The sequence below is a fragment of the Aquila chrysaetos genome, chromosome 7 (assembly GCF_900496995.4).
Source record: "Aquila chrysaetos chrysaetos chromosome 7, bAquChr1.4, whole genome shotgun sequence".
Classification (NCBI taxonomy): domain Eukaryota; kingdom Metazoa; phylum Chordata; class Aves; order Accipitriformes; family Accipitridae; genus Aquila; species Aquila chrysaetos.
In genome coordinates this window covers 97517-119073 of record NC_044010.1, presented here as the reverse complement: position 1 = coordinate 119073, position 21557 = coordinate 97517, and the positions used below count along the sequence as shown (strand labels likewise).

Here is a 21557-nt window from a genome sequence, read left to right as displayed (position 1 = left end):
TGACCTATGGTTTGACTCCAGCTGCTGGCATTTAAACACATGCATACACACAAAATAAAGCCTCCTCACCCAGGTAACTAGTGAAAAATTGAATTTAATAACAAGACAGGATAGACTGTGGTGATCAGGTGCATGTCAAGGCCTAACAGACATACTGACCAGCAGCCTGTTTACACATGACTGACCCCTTATCTCTCTATTTTCTCACACTTGATCCTCCCCGAAACCACCTCAACCCCTTTCCCCACCTATGGTTCTGCCCCTAAATAACCCACAGTAAGTTTTGCAGAAGCCCCAAATGACCTTCTCTACATCCCATAACAAGTCCCATGCCCCTGCTGGCAGTAACCCCCCTCAGCAGACTGCAAGGTGTTTCAGAGAGCACTTCCATTGACTTATCTTAATGGAACCCACTCACTGGGCTGATCACACTCCTGTGATAGTCCTGGGAGAAGCTTGGACAGGGTGCTGATTTCCCTATTAGGTTATTCAGGTTCCCCTGCCTTTCATTGTTCCTCTGTGCTCTTTAGAGTGTGGGGAGAGGAGCCTTTTATCATGCAGCTGAACAAATATATGTATATACGGGGTCTATCACTTGGAGACAGAATACAGTGAAACCTTTGGGAAGCCTTAAATACACTAGAACTTCTTCCAAAACTAAACAGCTATTGTGGTGAAGTAAGTAATATATCAATGGCTAGTGACATATGCAACTGTAACAAGTATTTTATTTTTCAAGAATGAGTTGATGAAACAAGTAAAAAGTCAAACAAAAATAGCCAAAAAATCCCACTTGTTCATAACTACTTAATACAAAGATTGCTGGTACTTTTTAACAAAAAATGTCTTTTTTACAGTTCAGCTATGACTTAATATGAAAAAAAAGCTACAGAGTTATAAAATATGCCTCCTAATATAAGAGAATATATACAAAACCAACCTATATGAGACAAAGGAGTTTGATTTTTTTCTAGGATAAATCCATACTGTGAAGCCATTCCTGCAATGAATGTTCCTGTATTACTTCTGTACTCTAATGCAATTAATTAAAAAAGCTATTTGGAGCCAATGGGATATGTATTTAGTGAGTTCCATGAAGTATAATATTTTTTAACTACTTGTCATGTCAGAGCAAAATGCTGACACTATCAGAACATCAAAGTTGTCAACTGCATGGAGGAATTCTCACCCCCCAATCAGGAGTTATGTACCATCTGTGAAAAAGAGAAATGACAGCCAAATGGTTGAGGATATGGAAATACACAGCTATTTGCAAGGTAGCATAGCTTTTAAGCTTTGTGAATGACTGTCTATTTTTCTCTTCACTTCCCCTATTCTTTTGTTAAAGGTCTAGGGAAACTGCCAGGATTAGCATATTGCACTAATTCCTCTGCTGATGTCAGGAAATGCAGACATCAGGAAATAAAAAAAAATGACATTAAATACTTAGTTTCAACTTTGCATATGCAATCAAATTAAACTATTATCTACAACTTTCCTAGTAATACAATATAATATGTATTCTTCCACAGCTTAAGAGATTCAGTCTGCAAACACCCACTATTGAGTCTAGAACTTAACCAATTGCCACTGCCATCAAACTGGCTACTTTTGATGACAGTACAGTGAGATTTTTAAAGTTTAGCTATGTTTTCCTGCCTATTTTTTTTCATAAACATTAAAAAGTGAGCTTGGGTCTTCCACGGTTTCACTGAAGCATATACTGAAAGTCCCAGATACCGTATATTACAAGAATGCTGTTCCTTTTCTTTGAAGCTTTAATTAGCTTTGAATATAAACAGTGTTAGTTCCAGCACGAGTAGCTTCTACTGTGCTACTGGCCTCCAAGCAGCAAGAGCTAGCCTGCACCTTGTGAACAGTTTCAACACAGGGCTATGGTAAATACCTGGGAATGGGGATGTCCTAGCAGAGGGACTACAGAGAAATCTATTGTGGGGCAAAACAAATCAAGCGGAGCTGCTGAGACTGACCAATGGGATAACCCAAACACCCCTCCCCTTACAAAAAGGCTGCACATCCAGCCCAGTACCATTCACCTTCTGAATGTCTACAACAGGAGATTCCTCTGCCCCGCACTTTCCAAGCATGTGGCAAAGATTTTGGCATGCAGGGAACTGTCAGGAACGAACCGGGAAGAACATAACAGAAAACCTTTGCTAGGATTTTAGTAACTCACGTGAATCACAAGCAACTGAAGTAAAAAGTTAATTTGACTATTTTTTTTTCCCCTGAAGTAAAATAACATCCATTTAAACCTTTCTTTGTGTATAATAAAACAAAAAGCAATGGTGTTTTTTACTCTGAAGATTACCTTTGAGGAAAGTATAGTTTTCCTGCATTTCAAAGTCAAGCCAATTTGAGCAATCAATACATTATTTTCAATAGCCCAAGATGACAACCAGCTAGTAGAAAAGATAGGGGAAAAAATGAAATAAGAATGCCTGACCTCACAACCTTTTTCTTGCATATTCCCTTTTGCTAAGGAGAAACTTTTAATGCAAAAAGTTTCTACCAAAGCTGAAGAATAATCCCCTCTATATCTTGAACTTCTGGATGATATTTAGAAAGGCTGTCCAGCCATTCTGCAGGCTGGAGAGTTTGTTGCAAAATAAATGCAGTCACTCACATGCAGAACACATCATTCCTTTGGAACATATTTAATGAGTTCTGCAAAATGAACTCTGCTTGTGTTTACAGCTGTAAACATTTATAACTCAGTCAAAGCAAAACCAATATTCCACAGAAAATTCAACTCTGTGCCCTAGTAAGAGCTATTTCATTAGCAAGTTATCACTTGTTCTCAGCTATTTTAACTGTAGCCCATCAGGCATTCTTTAATTCTATGCTTCATTAACTTTTACAATCAGAAAGGTTAAGCTACAAAAATGTTAAACTGTAGACAGTAATTACATACATATATAGATACTCACAGAAATAAAATTTCTGTGTATTTCTTTATGTATTTTTGAGAAAAAGGAAAAAAAATCTATTTTTTTGACCCAGCGTGTAGCTCAAAAATAACGCTCCCCAAACTAAAACCTCAAAAACTCTTGCAGAGCCATAAACATTGGGAAATGCAATCTTGTTTCCTTTTATAAAGCTAAAATAATACATTCACAAATGTCTTCTGTTTGCAAAACAGTTTCCCCTTATGCTTCCCATGCAGGTTTTTTCTAGTCTAAAAATCATGCCTGGAAAATTTTGGACAGACATACTCGTTCCCAGTGAAATCAGTGTGTCCAAATACTAGATCTGTATCAAATAAGTTCAGCCTAATGATTCCTTTTTATGCATTAAAAACAACAACAACAACAACAACAACAAAAACATTTTCAATTGCTTACAAGAACTTCCTTACTTCTGAGTCCTAATGGGCTTTAAAGTCCCATTAGGTCCTGTAAAAGTGTACTGCCTTCCTTGTATCTAAAAAGCATTCTGCATAAAAAGTATTTGCTCTCTTCAGAATGCATAGAAAGATGGTTTGAATACTTTGGCTACTTTTCTTCCCCTCTCTACAGCCTCTCTTTCTTTTCTTAACAATTTACATTAAGATTTTATCAATATTGTTTTTCTCCTGTTAGAAAATTTCAAACAAAGCTTAGTTTGAGGAAAAAAGTGATTTACATTCAGACTGTTTAAATCTAACTCAAATGCCTGAGAAACACTTGGAAGAAGAATTACCTTGATTGATTCTCCCAGTCAGTCAATCCCCTTCAGTTAGAGGCAAGACATATTTTAGACACCATCTAAAACTTCTAAGAAACCTTTACAAAAACTAAAGACCGAACTGGATATTCCCTGTATTTTTCACCTTAAATCTGAAACCTGAAGTTCAAGTTTCTACTATGTATAATAATGAGTCAACAAAATGGCCATGGGCCTTTTTTCTTCCTTATGGGTAACTCGGTAGTTATCATCAGACTTTCCTTCCCCTAATGTATAATTCTTCTTTGACTTTTGACCACAACAAAAATACTTACCTCTGAGATGCAAATTAGCTTTGGAGTGCAATCCTAGGACCATGTAGTACAGTCACAATGCAAGGTGCTGACTCCCCTGACTCTGAATTGAGAGTTGAAAGTCAGCTCATGGGCACCTTTACTGCTTTATCTCCACAGGCAGAATTTTACTGTCCTATTTTAATCCAGGCAATTCAACCATGTGATCTGTGAAGCTGTATCACACAGTGTTTTCTAAATTCTTTTCTCTCTACAAACTTACAGGAGTGATCTCTGAAATCCAAAAACATCCGTTCCTACAGGCACCACTGAGATACTACATATTTGCAAAGGATGGACGTTTTCTCTCCCCCTTCTACCTCAGTTCCTCTACCAGTTATACTAAGGAATAACATAGTACTCTGTAAAATCATTTTTTAAATCAGCAATTAACAGAGTTGCAGAGATTTAAGAATTTGTATTATAATCTTACATCAATTATTTCCTCTCTGAACTCCCTCCCACTCCCTTGCCCTCCTATTAAGAGAAGGGATGCTTTAACAAGCTTTCCTCTTCATTATTACTAAGAAAAAAACAAGCCTTTTTTTTCAGAGGCTTTCACGTATGCAAGAGATGAACATTCATCACAAAGCTGTGCAGTTCATTGAGCACATGTAGCTGCAAGGATATTTCTTGGAACAAACAAGGGGATTGTTTACAATACCTCTGCCCTTCTCTAACTCTCTCCCATAGCTCTCATCTTATCTCCTGCTCTCATCACCCTCCTTCCTATCATATGCTCTTTATTCTCCAGTTTTCTTGGCCTCTCTTTTCCCCTGCCCACCTTTTCTCTATCCTGTCTTCACTGCTGTCTCCCTCCTCTCCTCTGCTGGCTGAACACAAACTGCCTCTTCTTGTTAATGCAAAGCATTATCTCCATATCTATTATATGAGGCAAGCTGTTCAGATGGCAGAGACAAAAATTCCTGATTTCAGCCCACTGGATGCTGCCTTCTAGAACAGCATAAGCATTGAAAGATTGTTTCACAAAACAAACATGGTGAAAGAGCAGGAACACAAGCATTAAATACACACAAAGCATAAACAAGGAGCTTATTCCCAGGGCAAAAGTTTTATTCTTTAGGACTGTTGCTTCTGAGATAGCTAGTAGGAATGTTCATTAATGGTCCTTCATAAGAGGGTTTGCCTGTCCCACTAGAAACAATACTAATATCTTTTTACATCTCATGAGATAGTGATCAACCATCACACCGAAAGACATGCGCTCAATGCTCATCTGGACTAGGATAAGCATACTGGAGAGCACACTTTTTTTCCTTTAGAGAAAACTTTGTTAAGTTGTTGCATTATATAAAATCTGTTCTTACCTTCTAGTGAGGTGACTAGATGAAGGAAGCAGACGACCCAGAGCCAACCCATTCCTGCCACTCTTCTTGCACTGATGCCAGCATTAGAATCCATGAAGATTCTCTGTAGATACCACCATCTCCAAAAAACAGACACCACTCCCTTGAAATGGTCAGAGATTTCTTGGAATGTTTTAATACCTTCCCAAATCAAAGCACAGAGGCCTTCCCACAGAAATACTGGTTAAGAAAAAACAGAAGGTGGAAACAGAAATCAGGTCACAATAATACAGAACTGGCAGTTTTTATACACCCACTCCATCATTTACTACTTCTGAGATACATGTAAAAAAGAGTGGCACAGACCCAGTATTTACCATATACCCACATCTCTCACCCCTCAAGTCTTCAGTCCCAGTTGTTTTGTATACTGACAGTACACAGAGATTTTGAGACATTCATGGCATCAGTGACAGTGGGGTTTCCAGATCAATGTTAATCTGTCCCCCAACATAGGCTGTATTCTTACTTAAGTCCTGACCCTTTGCATCTTTGGCAAAGTCTCTTGGAAGGTCTCCATTCCATTTCTCCTGTATGCTTTCCAAATTCTGTCGCTTACAATTTATGCTTTGCCTTTTCAGGACTCTGCAGGGCAGTAGCCTTGACAGGAGAGTTTTCACCATTTATGACAATTATGACAAATTATGACAATTTATGACAAATCTGCACTGCTGCCACACTTGTAACCGCATTTCAGATGCAGGCATTTGTCCCTTTAAGCATATGACTGTACAACACTATTGAAGCTGGACAGTATTTTTCCCATTAATATGTCATAGGTGAGGAAGCAAACGTTGTGATATTTAAGGTCAAATAGTTACAGCCAGGAAAAGCACACCAGTCCAAATTTATTACCTTAAGTGGGAAAAAAATCCAAACAAAACCAAACAAAACTCCACCACCACCATTAAGAACCTGACATAAAGGCTTATCTCACAGTCAGGGAGCAGCATGTAGCGTAATCCAGCACTGCATTAGTTCAGCCCAGCACAATAATTTTGCTAAGCAAGGTATTTCTGGCTCCATCTGCCCAATTCTTAGCCCACGAGAGAAATATCATGGTAATATGTAGGTTACATGCAAAAAGCCAGTATGTTTTGTTTCTTTAGGTGCTCTTTGCGCAGAGCATTGAAAACACTTCAATGTCTTCAGTGAGACAGTGAAGCGTAGCTAAGAAGGAAAAATGTCTCAGGCAATACAGAGAAATGGCTCAATAACTTGGCTGCAATAGGGGAGAGGAGAGTTGTAATTAAAAGGGGCAGCCTCACTGCAATTATCTGAAAACCTAGCAATGGGGGATTTGAGCAAGTTCGGCATAGCAGAGAAAAAAGCAGCCTGGGGAGTATGAGAAAGGGCAATGGAGTGCACTTTGATTTGCTTTACTAAAGAGGGGGAGAAATTACTGGACAGGATGGAATAGTTCTGTCTTACACTGCCCCTAATGAGAACCTAGAGCACCAAACACAGATAAACCAAAAGCACACTGAGCATCACTAAAACATAAGGAAACAAAAAAGACCTCAGGAAAAAGCAAAAACCTTGATTCATTATTTATGAGGAAAGACAAAAATAAAATCAGTTAAGTATACCTGAGGAAAAATGAAGATTAAATGGGAGGATGGATATAATACAGGTACTGATATTAGTTTATGAAGCATGTATACACCACAGAAGAAAAACACCACTGGATGAAACTGTAAAAGGAGAGAAATTCCAGGCTGAATGATCAGAAACCCCTTCTTTACAGAAAGAGCTATCCAACATAGCAGTGGTCTCCAGGAACAGGGCTGAAGACTACTGCCTGAGCCACCAAACACAAGACTGGGTACACTGGAATCTAGCCTGCATGATTACACGGCGACATGAATACTCTGCATTTGTACTACCAGTCAATCTATGACATTGTAACATCTAAAAGCCTTTTTTTTAGGCCAGCCAACATCCTGAGAGATGGGGACTTTCAAACATTTATTTTGAAGGCAAATAAATGCAGAAACAGAGGTCAAATAAACTGAAGAAAACTTTCATTTCAGTCAATAAGACTACATTCATTACAGAAGGTTTGAAAACAGCCCACAAATCAGGCTTTCTCAGTGTCACATAACTTATGAGTGGCAGAGCAGGAAGCAGAACCCAAATATGCTCTGGCTGATGGATCTCAGGCCAAAGTCTTGAAATTACTAGGTAATATGTGAGGAGGAAATCAGTTTGCTACCACAAAACAGACAGAACTAAAACACCCCTGCTACCAAGAAGCAGACACAAAATAATTTCTGGCTCCAAGGAAACCAATTTTTCTCCTTCCCTCCCTACCTGCACATCTCTCTTACAGCATCTGTTCAGCTTACCCTGGTAGACCCCGTATCCCAGCAATGTTGCACTGCTCTTCATGAGGCATCATACAGCCTTTGTCTGGATTAGACTGGAAAATTATTTTTTGCTGAAATAAACTGTGGCTAAACCAAAGAGCTGGCTTTGATTTAGCAGTTAAAGAAGGTAAATCTGTCAATTTTTTTTTGATTCTGCCTCTTCCACACCTCAATGAAAAATGCTTACTCCACAATGAAGGATAGAGGAGAACATTATGGAAGCATTTAAGGGAGAGTAGGAGGGAAGCACTAGCCTCTCTGAATTAAAGAGTACCAAGCCCCTAAATTGCTAACCAGTGCCCTACCCTTCCCCCCAGCACTTGATGTGTGCAGAATTTGACTACACCCAAAGACACTCATCTTTCATTCTTCAGTTCTCCTACTATTTCTTCTCTACACCAAACTACTTAAACAGAAACCTCAAACCATCCCAACTTTTAAACCACCCTCTTCTCTTGTCCACACAAGCACCTTTCCATGGCCTTCTCAGCTTGTTACTTCTTCCAAAACCACTCTCAGACAGATCGCCTCTCCTTGCTACAGAATCCACTATCCCCCAATTCTCCTCCAAATCCAACTGCAAAGTAATACACCTTCCCTGCACAGGATCTTTCAACAAACTTCCTTAAATACCCCTTCTCATCCTCTCTCTCTTCCAGCTACATAGAACTTGCCACCCATGTACCACCTGTCAATCCTTCTTATGTTAACCCTTCCATAAAGGATTCTAAACCATTTGGGGGCATATACTTCCTCGGCTAGTGGAATGATCTCCAACTCCTTGGAAGTCCTGAAAATCATAAAGCATCTGAAAAGCATGACAGTTCCTGAGGATCCGAATATCTTTTAATAATTCAACCCTATAAAACAGTGAAGATCGCAAGCAGTCAGAAAAGACCAGTTATGTGTTGCCTTTGCTTTAGTACCAAGCTCCAAGAGACAGGAGATAGAAGTATCCAGGTTATCTCCTTACGTTATTCACCAATGCCATCATGACTGTTTACTTTGGCACCATCGCTGGTATGTGGATTACCAAAATTTAATTATGTTCAAGATCCCAGTATGACAGATGAATACAACCATCACCAGTATTTTAAAGAATCCTGGTTTCTTAGCTGAACAACCAGCTTCTTTGGGAAGCTTGTCAAGGCAAGTTTTGAACGTCTCCAAGGATGGAGATTCCCCAGCTTCTTTGGGCATCTGTTCCAGTCCTGAACCACTACTAGGGATTTTCTTTTTTCTTCTTTATATATAGTCAGAATCTCCTTTGCTCTCTTTTATTGTATATCTCAACAGAAGAGAGTCAGCTCTTGCCCAGCATCTCAAAGCTTCTTCTACACAAGGCTGCAAACACAAACCATTTGAGCTAGAAAGCCTTGAATGTGAAACATAGTATGCCTGGCTTAACTTGCACTGTTTACAGCCTGTTTCTTCTCACCAGACAGAAGCAGTGCTGCAATTTCTCACTTTTTCTGAACTCAGTCTTGTAGTTGGAACACTTTAGTACAGTCTCCAGGCAAATGATGCTCAGTGCTACAGGGCAGATAGCGATAGTGCTCCCATACGTACTAGGACAACTGACACTTGTACAGGTCTATGCTTTTGAGATTTCTGTCACAAAGGGGGCTGCTCTGTGCCCATCTGTTTTGGGTTAGTGTGGCGCGGGGGTTTTTTTGGTAGCGGGGAGGGGGCCGCAGGGCCAGCTCCTGTGAGAAGCTGCTCGAAGCTCCCCGGGCTCCAAGTCGGACCGGCCTCTGGCCCAGGCCGAGCCCGTCAGTGTCAGTGGTAACACCTGTGGGAGAACAGATTTAAGAAGGGGAACCTGCAGTGAGTCGGGGGATTGGAATGTGAGAGGAACCCCTCTGCGGATACCAGGTCAGTGAAGGAGCAGGAGGAGCGGGGAGGAGGGGATGCCCCCGCAGCCCGTGGTGAGGCGGCAGGCTGTCCCCCCCCAGCCCATGGAGGGGAGCGGGGGAGCAGATGCCCACCTGCAGCCCGGGGAGGAGCCCATGCTGGAGTAGGGGGATGCCCCCCAAGATGGCCAGGACTCCATGGGAAAGCCTGTGCTGGAGCAGTCTGTGACTGAAGATCGGCCTGCGGAAAGGACGCACGCCAAGGAAGTTCGGGAAGAGCTGAAGCCTGCGGAAAGGACCCATACTGGAGCAGTTTGTGAGGAACTGCAGCCCGCGGGAAGGACTCACGTTGGAGAAGTTCGTGAAGGGCTGTCTCCCGTGGGAGGGATCCCACGGTGGAGCTGGGGCCGAGTGAGGAGCCCTGCCCCTGAGGAGGAAGGAGCAGCAGAGACAAGGTATGACGAGCTGACCCCGTCCCCTGCTCCCCTGCGCCGCCGCGGGGAGGAGGGGGAGAGAACCGGGAGCGGAGTTGAGGCGGGAAGGAGGGAGGGGTGGGGGGAAGCTGTTCTCAGGTTGGGTTTTGCTTCCCAATATCCTTGTTTTGTTTTGATTGGTAGTAAGTCAAATTGATTTTGTTTCTTCCCCAAGTTGAGCCTGTCTTTTGCCCGTGACCATAAGTGGGGAGTGATCCCTCCCTGTCCTTGTCTCGACCCACGAGCCTGCCTTTATATTTTCTTCTCATTCCACCGTGTCTGGGGTGGGGGGGCAGTGAGCGAGAAGCTGCATGGTGCTTTGTTACCGGCTGGGCTTAAACCACAACACCATCCTGTATGTAAACTGTGGCAAACATGAAGTATTTCATGCAGCCAGTATCTCTGCAGCAGTTTGCTTATGCAAATAAAGGACTCCCTCAAAGTTCAAGCACTGTCAGTGACAATACCTGAAGAGCCACAGGGCACTAGTGTTGCTAAACAGGTCAGCATTGATTCAAAATTGTCTTCCATCAGTGCATGTGCTTTTATTAGAAGGGAAGCAGATTTGCTCCTAGGTTTGTGTAGTCACTTATTTTAGAGTACACCAATGGCATATGTCTTGAGCCTTGATGGAGGTGGTCATGCACATGACAAACCTAAGAAGGATCTCCTTAGAATGGACTGCTTTTTTTCTTCTGGGTTTGCCTGGCACTCTGAGACTGATCAAGAACAGTGACAACTAGATAAACTGTATTATTTCTCTGCTGGCCACAGGTTCTGCTGGACCTAAGCGTTAAAGAAAACCCCTTGCTTTCTAATGCTTTTGATTCCACCCATAAGTCTTTAGACAGACCTTTGCTGAAGCATGTTCTAGCTTAGTATGCAGACAATATGTAGACACAGATCAGAAAGTAATGCACATTGACCCTATTTCCCTCTGACAGGTACCACCTGCAGAACCTGACATCAAATAGCAGTTAAGCATTCATCTGAACATTGCACCTGTCTGGGTTCTGCAGGAGGAATTCAGGCATGCCTTTAGGATCAAGAAAAAAGCTAGGATTGTTCAGGCACTGCACAAGCCTCCTGGAGAAAAGATGAGGGCCTGACAGGTCCTTCCTCTCCATGCAGGGAATGTAGCTGTTTCTTTGAGTTCTGTGAAAGTAGAGCAAACCAGAGGCAGTAGGGAGAACTGTTAGTCCCATAGCCCCAATTCCTACAGGAGACCTAAGGGCAGTTCCAAAACTCTGTTCCCTAAAAGGTGACAGGAGCTTGATCCACTGCAGAGAGGATGCTTCATCCTACATTACTTTGTAGAAATCCCAACTCTAATACCAGTCCAAGTATCTCATTCCCAGGAGGCATGGAGGCTAATGGAAACAATGGGGCTGTCAACACAATATAAAAATTGTCAGTTCTTAATTAAGAGCTCCTGACAGCCTTCCTTATTGCAAGAACACTTGTGTTTTTGAATGTGCGGTCAAGAGAATAACAATTCTGCGTGTTTTAGTGCAAACTACATTTCAAAACACAAGAAAGAACACTGAAGCAGATCAACGTCCATCTAACCCAATTTTTATCTGTCTCCAGTGCCAGGAAGAGGTGGTATTTGGAGACAGCTTGCAAGCCTGGCCTCTATGTGGTCCACTCCCCTCCTATTCCTCCAGCATGCAGAAATACAAGACTAGGGTTGCTAGAGAGTATACCCCAATCCATTCCCCTTAGTATCTCTTTACGAATTTATCTGGTCCCTGTTTTGAACTTGCAACAGATTTGAAAAGATATCTATCCCTATGCAACAAAGTACTTTTACATATTTTTAAATCGTTCTACTAACAGAAGCTGAAATTGTAACACTGCCAGATTCCTACTCTTTCTATTCTTCTTAACTGTCCCAAGAACTTTTTCAAATCATCTTGTTTCCTCCCACTGGAACAATGTTTTTTCCTCCATTGTTAATGACTCCTCTAAGCCTATTTCACAGTAGAAATCATTATATGGGTATAGCCTCCCTCTGCTACACTTGATTCAACAGATTTCCCTCATATTTGTCATACTTCTTCCTCACACAAAGCATCTAGATGCAAAATAAATGCACCTCAAAAATTCTTCAGGGCAGAGTAAATGCTGTACATGTACAAGCACAGTCTTTCCTCCTCTTGCATGTTTTGCACTAGGACTCAGAAAAGCTTAATATCTCTCAGTGAGAAGTATTAAAAAGATAAATGAGCACAACATCTGGGAGAGTCAATAAACTACTATTCCAATTAATTTGTGCTGCACACTGATTCATCACATTTAGGCAGAGTACAAAAAATAGAATTAGTACTTCTCATTCATGATAAATAAGGAACCATGATAGTGTTATAAATCAAGCAAGAGGCCTTCCTCTCTCATTTCCCCCAGTTCTCTCCTACTATAACTGCTCCTTCACCACTGAGATGCCCTTGCCACTACGGTCACACATCTCACAAGGTTAAATCTCACAATGCTGTTGTGAAAACCTGTCACTCAATGCCTGTGCAACACTTTTGAGCATGACATAATACCGCCTATCTTCTTTCTTAGACAATAATTACAATAATGGCTATTCATACAAATCTTTCTACACCCCAAACAGGAAGTGAATGGAGGGAGAACAACAGATAATTTACTGCTCAGAGTTTGAATATTATGAAGTTAATGTGTTTTTCTTCAAAAAAATTATCACTGGGGCACATATAGCAGCACAGGGAAATGTTTAATTAAATATATAAATCATTTCAATAGTTGCTGTATATCCTTTTATCCTCTGTTACTACTTGAGATTATTTTGAATGACTCCAAAATATTTTTAAAATATCTGAGAGTGGAATGTGTATCAAAGCCTTGTGGATTTTTTATGGACCATTCAGTTTATTAGTTTAATTTTGAGAGAAAGGCTCTAGGTGCTAATGTATAACTAAGCTTAAAGGAATTCTTCCTCAACAACTTACTTCATAAAAGATTTCCTCTAGCTGGCTTGATCATTTGTTTCTTACATATTATCTAAATAGTGTTGCGGCTGTGTCTTTTGGGATTCTTTAAGTTTACAACGACAATCCAAAGGTCGATTTTGAATGTTCTCCAAAGAAAGGGATTAATTTCTTTGTTTACCGCAGAAACACCAGGAGTCTTGAAGCTGATCTTCCATGCTCTGACTATACATTTCCTAGTGGGATCCAAGTTAAGAACCTCCATAGCCCTTAAAGGGGACAGATGCTTATTTTCATGAATTTTTATTAAGCCTCAGGGCTCAGATAGGGTGCCCAAATTAGAAGCATAATCACTCAGACAAGCTCTACAGTCAGTGGACTGAGCTGAATCATCTTCAGTAGGTACCTAAGATCTGCACTAATTAAAAAAGGGAGATATGGACAGCTAAACAGCCCCTTCCAGATGACTCCTTAGGTGCAGCCTGAAGGTATCTGGGGAGGTTCTGAGCCTCTGTGCTGTCTTCCAACCCATATGGGTGGCCACGTTAGCATTTCTTTAGATAAACACAGTGCTTTCCTTTAAATCTCTCTTCTCTGCCATAACACATATACTTGGCTAGAGAAGCCTCACAGCTTTGCTTGTGATCCCAGTTTATCTCCTAACCAAAATTCATTCACTGCTACCCTGTGTTTCTGCAGAATCTCCCCATAATGTTTCTGCTATGCCTAACAAGATGGACATGGGTCTCTTGAAACTATTGCAATCTAGAAAATTTTTTATTTTATTAAAGATACAGATTCTTTCTTCCACCTGCTTATTAGGTTCTTGAATTACATGCATATTCAGTACAACAAAGCTCCTTAATAAAATCTCTTCCCACCTCACAAGACTTGACTTAATTGACAATTTTTATAGTGATTCATGTACTTTTCAAAGAAACATTGGTAACTGTACTCAAGTTTCTAACATTAACACCTGGAAGCAAAATCCCAGCTCTAGAACATTAGTAACATTATAGAATGAAAAATGTGAAGAAATGCATTGCTGTGTATGTTATCCATCACTTGCCTGATAGAAACTCTCCTAAAAAATAATAGGAATTGGAGTGATACAGAAATTACTCCCTTTGAATTTTCATACAGTAAATAAAGGAGACTGCAGAAAGAGGGAGAAAAAGAATCAGCACCTGCCCATCACATTTATCTTCTTTGATGGAAAGAGAAGATAACAGCTGTACCTACTGGGTATGGTTTCACTGTGCTTTTATCAATTTTACTCTAATTTCTCAGGAAACTTCTCTCAGTAGAACTGTGTACAGATCCTTGCAATTCACTTTTATCTATGTGGAAATAAACACAATGTTTTCAACTTCAAGTATGATTTATCTTTAACAAGTATACTTTTATCTGCATAAAAGGAAGACATAAGGCTTCACAGAGGAAAAAAATAGGTAATTTACAAGCTCTAGGGCACAGCAGCAAACCCTTCTCAAGCACTGTGTAAAAGGTTGTATTTCCAAAATTCTAAGCACAGAATTTTATGTTTAGGGCATTTGACTTAGGTAGCGCTGAAGATGGCCACATTATTAACTTCTAGGTGAAAAAATTCTGTGGTAGTAAAAATTCTTTGAAAATTGCCATTTCCTTCTCCAGTACAACTGGCAATAGCTAAGTTTAAGTAAACACTTCAAATTTCACAGTAATCTTGTGACAGAACAAGTTTGAAAACAACAAGGAAAGAGATGCATACTATTTTGGCATTAAAAAAGGGGAAGGGAAATAAACTTTTTCACAAACAGTATTTAAACAAAGGATATGTGATGTAAAGAATATGTCCCTAAAATCATGTTCTCATCTACTCAGCAATACTGAACTTGCTTCTTTTTCATCTGAAATCAAAGTTTTATTATATACCAAGTTCTGATTGCTGATGGATGATAAAGAGGTCAAGCACAGTGTTAGCAATGGCAAGACATGCAACGCCACAAATCAAACAAGTAACCTTGACATTTGCTGACCAAGTCTGTGAGAGCATCTGCAAATCTGCATAGACAAACAAAGCACAGAGCTGCAAAAGGGCCTTAAAGGCACTGTCAGGATGCTGGAAAACAAATCAAGGGCCTGAAGGGTTGAGTGGGGGGAAAAGTCCGAGTGGCTTGCAAAAGTAAGATACGGATAAGCCTAAGAAAATGTATGTTTTATACTAATGCTGCTTCCCATTTTAAATTAAGAATGTAGCCTTACATGGCATGGCTAGAAATATATGAACCAAGATCTATGCACAAACACTCAAAATATACAATGGAGGGTAAAAACCAAACTGAGAATACCTTTCTTAAACTGCTCTTTGTGGACAAAAGTTTGCAAAGCCCTTTAGTAATGATTAAGATTTTCTTCAGCTGCAGTAAAGAATCTTCATTTTTTTGGTAAAAATATACTTACTGACTTCACATCTAATTTTGGTTTTGACTTTATGAGGGTTTTAGAGTAAGGAATATTTAGCATAAGCAGAAAATGCATGCTATTCATATTCACAGTATCCAAACTTATGCTGTCCATTAGGAGATAGTGGCAGCACTGACAGTCGGTTAAAAGATAATGTTCCTCTTCTATGGAAATTCCCTGCATTTTGAAATCACGTTTAATTGCATGAGAGAAACTGACATTTCCAAAACAGACTGCAGAAAGAACTAATAATATTAAAACATCTTCATTTAAGTGCTGCTCTTTTTATTAACCTCCTTTCTGGCTTCAAGGAGGCAACCTGGGTTTTCAGAGAATGTGCTTCTTGATTTAAAGATTAATTATAACTACTTTTTTCCATTTTAATCAGTTTCACAGCCTTGGGCTGTCATAGAGCTTAGTTCTCAAATTGTTGGCTGCATGCATTTGCGGATAGAGGCTACTTTTATTTGTAAAACTATTTAATTATTAACATTATTTATCATCACCATTTTTATTCCTGTTAAGAGAAGCAAGGAAAGAATGCTTCTTTGTAAAACAACAAGGCAGAAAAGCACTGAAGCACAATCACTTTACTGACTTGTTAATTGCCCTGATCTTGCTATCCAAACCTCCTCCCCCAGCCCCACTCCATGCAGTCGATTACCAGCTAGCTTCCATCCAGTTATACCCCTACCCCTATTGCAAATACCAGCTTTCAAGTTCGTAGTTGCCCTAACAGAGGCCTGTAATGTAACATATTCCCTGAATGGAAGTGGGAATAAGAAATTATCTTCAGTCAAGACGATTCCCTTAAATTTTGCTGACTGCACCAACAGGCTATACAGTACACAAGCTTTAGCTCCAGCATGTAAATTAGAGTGTTTGATGTGGAAATACATGCACAAAACTAGGAAGCTATGAGGGAGAGAGAAAATGGCTCAGAAAAGAGTTCTACTACACATTTTCATCCTTATATGACCACTGTTTGCCTAGATGGGAATTCTGGCTGTTCCACCATTAGTTTGAGCCTCATGTTCCCATTACGCACTAAAACACTACAAAATAATCCTGCACTGCACTGACCATACTCCGCAGAACTGCATAGCAACACTAACCAGTCTGTCTATAACCATTTTTGCAGAAGGTGTTACTGCACTGTGCAGTAACAAGCAACTAGGGAGCTACCTTGGTAGCAATCACTCAAGGCACAGTAAGAACACAGAGACAGGAACTATGAGACGTAGAACTTATTCTGGGAAAACTTTAAGAAAATAGCTGATTTCTCCAGTTTTGCCCTCTTCAGTTCCAGTCTCCAAATCCATAATCTTCATTCAGACTCAGTCTCCTTCCCTCACATTACCTTGGTCTCACTGTTAAAAAGACAGAACTAAGCAACAAGAACAGACAATACAAGGATCCTATTCAACTTCAGAAACATATGACCTGGTCTTTAACACTAAGCTTCTTTTACCTTTTGTCAATGATATATAGATATTTATTTAGAGGACAACATTAATGATTCATGCTGGTTCAAGGCTTAGACCAAGCTCTAACTTTGGTTCTGGGAGTCAGGTTGCCCAAAATTGGCTCTTGTCTAGGAAACAGTTGAGAGAGCAATGAGGCAGAAATGGCAGCTTGAAGAAGAGAAGTGAAATCAAGGCTGCAAAGAAGAGAGAGACGATCTGAAAGGGAATGACTGGGTGGAACAATTACCTGAGTTCAGTGAAGCACCATAGGGAGCCCATGTGCAGTGAAAGCGGGTTAAAGCCCCACCAAAAATTTGAATTTGCCACTGGCAGAGCCTGCAGAGCAGCCAGTTCCATTCTCAGGTCCTTCCCTCCTCCTCCATCCTGCATTTCCAGTTCGTTGTTTCCACCCTCAGGAAATAGGAACCTAACGTGCCACTAATAAATACTTCAGCAGAACAGAAAAAGTCTTAAGAGGAAAAAGGAAGGCCAAGCACATTACAGTAGAAAGATACTTCAGGCTCATAGCATCTCTTTCTAATGCATGTTTGTATTATTTTTCATGCCAGAAATGAAAGCAATAACATATAAATCTCAGAGCTCATCCTGCCTCTCTGTGTCTCAAAGGTTTATTTATATTTCAGTGTGGATGCTGGGGCTCACTGCTCTTGTTACAGCCACGTCCAACTTCAAACCAAAGGATTACACCAAAAATGGAGCAAGTACAACACACCACTTTTTTCCTTGGATACCAACCAGTCTTGGTTGTAACACAGCAGATCCAAGATGCATTTTCTGTCGGGAAGGTAGTCCCTCCCCAGTTGCTGGTGAGACTGTAATAATAGAAACTAAAAGAGGGGGATGGGCATCTTTATTTAGACAACATCTGGCCTACAGTCCCCTGTCAACTGCAGGATTTTTGTCTGCATATTCCTTTAAGCTTTCCTAGTTGTATTTTTAAATTACATAAGCAATAGGGTTTCCATGACTTCCTATAATCTACTTAGACCCTTGCTGGAAGAAAACTTGCCTTAACACTGAACCTGAAATCATCTACTTCAGGCAATTTGAACCAGCCCTTTTACTTTAGCCACATTGCCTAGGATGCTGTCAATAGTCTCCCAGGTACTATAGGTACCCCAGAGTAACCCTTTTTCAGTCATCATTAAGCCAGTTCTTTTCAACACCATGCCAAAAATTCCCTACAGTCTCCTAATCACTTCTGTTGCTCTTCACTGAGCTCCCAGTTCCTCAGTGCTGTGGCAGACAAGTTCACACAGTCAAATACAAATAGTCCATGTGCATTTGAATTAGTGCCATAAAGTCAGGGATTGTCCAATTTCAACACCACAGGTTCAGAAGCACAAGAGAAAACACAGGAGAAAACACTGGGTTGATCTGCTATGATCTGGGGGGGAAAAAAGCAAAGCCTTTTTCAAAAGAATCATCTAAAAATGTTAAAATAACCTTCTGAGGTTTTAGGGCAAGTTCCCCCTTCCCACTCTGATTTCTATCCACACAACTCTGTAATGCTCTTAGACACAGTGGGCTGGTACTGACTATCTGACAGTCAAGACAGGTAAAACAATTCAATGAGCCTATTCTGATCCTTTCAATTAGAGTTGTCCAGTAGGTGTTATTTTACTAAAGAGAGTAAATCTTGCTTTAGCTTAATTCTTTTAAAGAATTGAACATTTTTATTTTTACTCTGTTTCCAAAGACTGATTTGTTTTCTTTACACCCTGTCACCGCACACACTCTTTTGGGGGTAATTCATTAGACAGAGTCAAAAGAATCTATTTAGGAAACATTTTTTTAAGCCATTATCTTCAGGTAACAGGGATCTAGTCACTAATCTGATTTCCTTAGTTGCAGCAACCTGCAGCTCTCTGAGACCATCCAGAGACACTTCTAATTCAAGATGCATGAAATTATCCATGAGAAACATGCAATTGTCAACATGATTCTTCCAGGCAGCATTAGGAGGACTTTTGACTGAAACAAGGAGCACAAGTCATGCATCATTCCCATTACGTTATTTCACCAAATGTCTTTCTGGTGTTCAGCCTGGGGCCCTGAGCAAAAAGGTGCTACAGTAAGGCTCCAAAAGAAAACTAATTACTCTTCAGCATCTGACTCCACATACGTGTCCCAGCAGAACACAACACCAAGATACAAGCATACTACAGAAAATTCCTTCTGTCAAGCCTCTATCTGTCTGCTAGATTTTAACAGACCACTGATTTATACTCAGGTCAGTACAATTTGTTCTCAGATCATGTTGTACTGCACCTTTACTGATTTCTAACATGCTTAGATACTGGAGGAGAAGGCCACTAAGATCTCTCTGCATAGTAATTAAATGAACATTCCTCATCAGACCTACTCCATTCCTGATACCATAATGATGGCAGTGATAACTGCTGATATGGTGGCCCCTTTATGAACAACACATGCTCCAAACGGGATTAGCAAACTCACTGAAAAGTGAAAATGCCAGTACATATTTGCATTCCCATTGCTGCTGGCATCAGCTCAAAGCCTACTGACATTAGCAAGGGAAGGGACCAGCTGAGAGACAACTGCAGGCAAGCATCTCGATCCAGCTGTGCTTCCAGCAGCTTCTTCCTGGCTCAAAACCAAGAAGGAATAATTTCAAACATCTTCCGGGTGCAGAAAGCATTTCAGATTCTTCTTACTGGAATCAAATTGATCCTAGCCGTGAGTGAAACTTAACATTTGGAAATTCAGTTTTATAAACAGTCCAATTTGAATTTCCAAATTGAAATTTTTCAAAACCTGCCAGAAATCTCCACAACAATATCCGTCTTGTGACATCCCACCCTCTTCTTAAAGAATAGTTAGGAAGATAAGAGCGTTCTGCCAAGGAACCCTGCTTCCATTTGTAGACATCCTCAGGATCTGAGAGAACCTGTGGTAAGCCTGATGGTAAAGGCCTCCACACAGGCGTCTGTATCCTACACACTGTCTCTGAAGTGGTCAGCTGGGCCAAATAGATTCATACCATGTGAGTGTTTTACAGTAAGTGGGAGAGAGATCAGGTCATTTAGGGAGCTTTGAAAGCTTTACAGTAACTTGGAGGAACATCAGTATGCTAAAACAGAAATAAGTTACAAAGAGTCAGTAGTCCTCAATCTCTAGCTTCTAGGGTTTAATTACATGATTTAGACACATTGGATATTTTCCAGAGACATGGCACAGAGAAAAAAAACTGCACTTGGAAACTGCAGAATCAGCAGAGGAATCATTTACTTGGCAAGCTTGGGAAGAAAAAAAAAAGAAAAAGCCTGTCTGAAAATGAAGTCATGTATGTTTCAATATACAGGTCTGGGCTCGTGAGAATTTCCATCCTAAGGTGAACCAAGACCTTAAGGATCCAGCCTTCATATGTAAGGCTATAGTTTCCAGACTGGATAGGCTGTGTTCTCATAGTATCCAGCATCTTCTCTACCCCCATGACAGCACTTTTTTTCTCCTCTTTAACTGTTGTATGCATACATGGGCATGTGCATGTATGCATGCATATGAGAGAGTGTGTGCTCACGTGAAACACTTCAACAAAAATTTTCTTGACAAGCAAGCCCTGAGTAGCAGAATGCACAGGGGCCTCTGGAGGCGTGGAAAATTGAAACCAGTGACTGGAAGAGCTTGACTTCCAAAGCTGCTGCTTTTCTCAGAAGTGGTCTCAAGATCAATCTTCAAGTAGCACCTCCGCGACAGGAGCATCAGCCTGCTCCACAGTGACTTTTTAAGAGGCAAGACTGCGTCTTCTGTATAAAATATTGTGCTAGTACTTCCATAAAGTACACATTTTTTTTTTAAATACCACATGTATTAATAGTACACTTAAAATAAAATACTATTCCTGGTGGCAGAGGAGTACGTCTTAAAAGCACAACACAAGCTTCTGACAAGAAAGTACTAGTGTAGTTCTTCTCTTTATGAAGTTTAAAACTCCTTGTATAAATCAAATGTGAGAAGAGTGACAACATGAAATGGCATTTTCTTACTCAGCAGATTTGCTGCTCACATGTCAGAGTACCATGGCTGACATGAGTAATTAAGGAGTTTTTATTCTTTTGGGGGTCTGTTTATGTAGCACAGCTGGCACCAGTCAAGACAGAGAGCTAGTCTGCTGCTGTACAACACCTACAGAATTATTTACAAAATCCACGTAAGTTATACTTGGGCACACTCCCTGAAGTCCACGACACTGCATGGTTGCCAAAGAGACCAAATATGGAGAGAAGGGGGATGTCCAGTCAATGACTTAACAGGCAGAAGCTAAGTGATAAGGTTGCAAAGAGATGGAAAACTGCCGAATTTGTGGAATTAGTAGCTGGAAAAAGTATGTTAACTGTATTGCTGTAAGATTATATAAAACTTCCTAACAAAATACAAATTTTCCTTTTTTTAAACAGTAAGATATAACAGAAATACAATATTAAAGCAGGTTTAAGAAAAAACATGAGAAAATAATGACAAAATTGTAGGAGCCTCATCAGATTCCTCCTAAAGCTTTAATCAACTTTTCTCTTCATAGAAATGAGTCTTTTAGCTTTTTGAAAAAAATCATTATATGTTTATGAC

General features: G+C 40.3%; 1 protein-coding gene across 13 annotated transcripts in view; it reads right to left on the bottom strand.

The window, feature by feature from the left end:
* The window catches only part of LOC115344012 (ephrin type-B receptor 5), a 79494-nt gene that overhangs the window by 53220 nt on the left and 4717 nt on the right, over positions 1-21557 (bottom strand). For 8 of the 13 annotated variants that reach the window (XM_030020734.2, XM_030020735.2, XM_030020741.2 and 5 more), the window contains one exon: positions 5348-5566. In XM_030020734.2, the coding sequence (XP_029876594.1) occupies positions 5348-5441 (94 nt within the window). In that variant the 5' untranslated portion in view covers positions 5442-5566. Of the gene's footprint in view, positions 1-5347; positions 5567-6975; positions 7260-7734; positions 7809-21557 lie in introns of those variants that run through there. The other 5 variants (XM_030020738.2, XM_030020739.2, XM_030020730.2 and 2 more) reach the window with 4 other exon arrangements.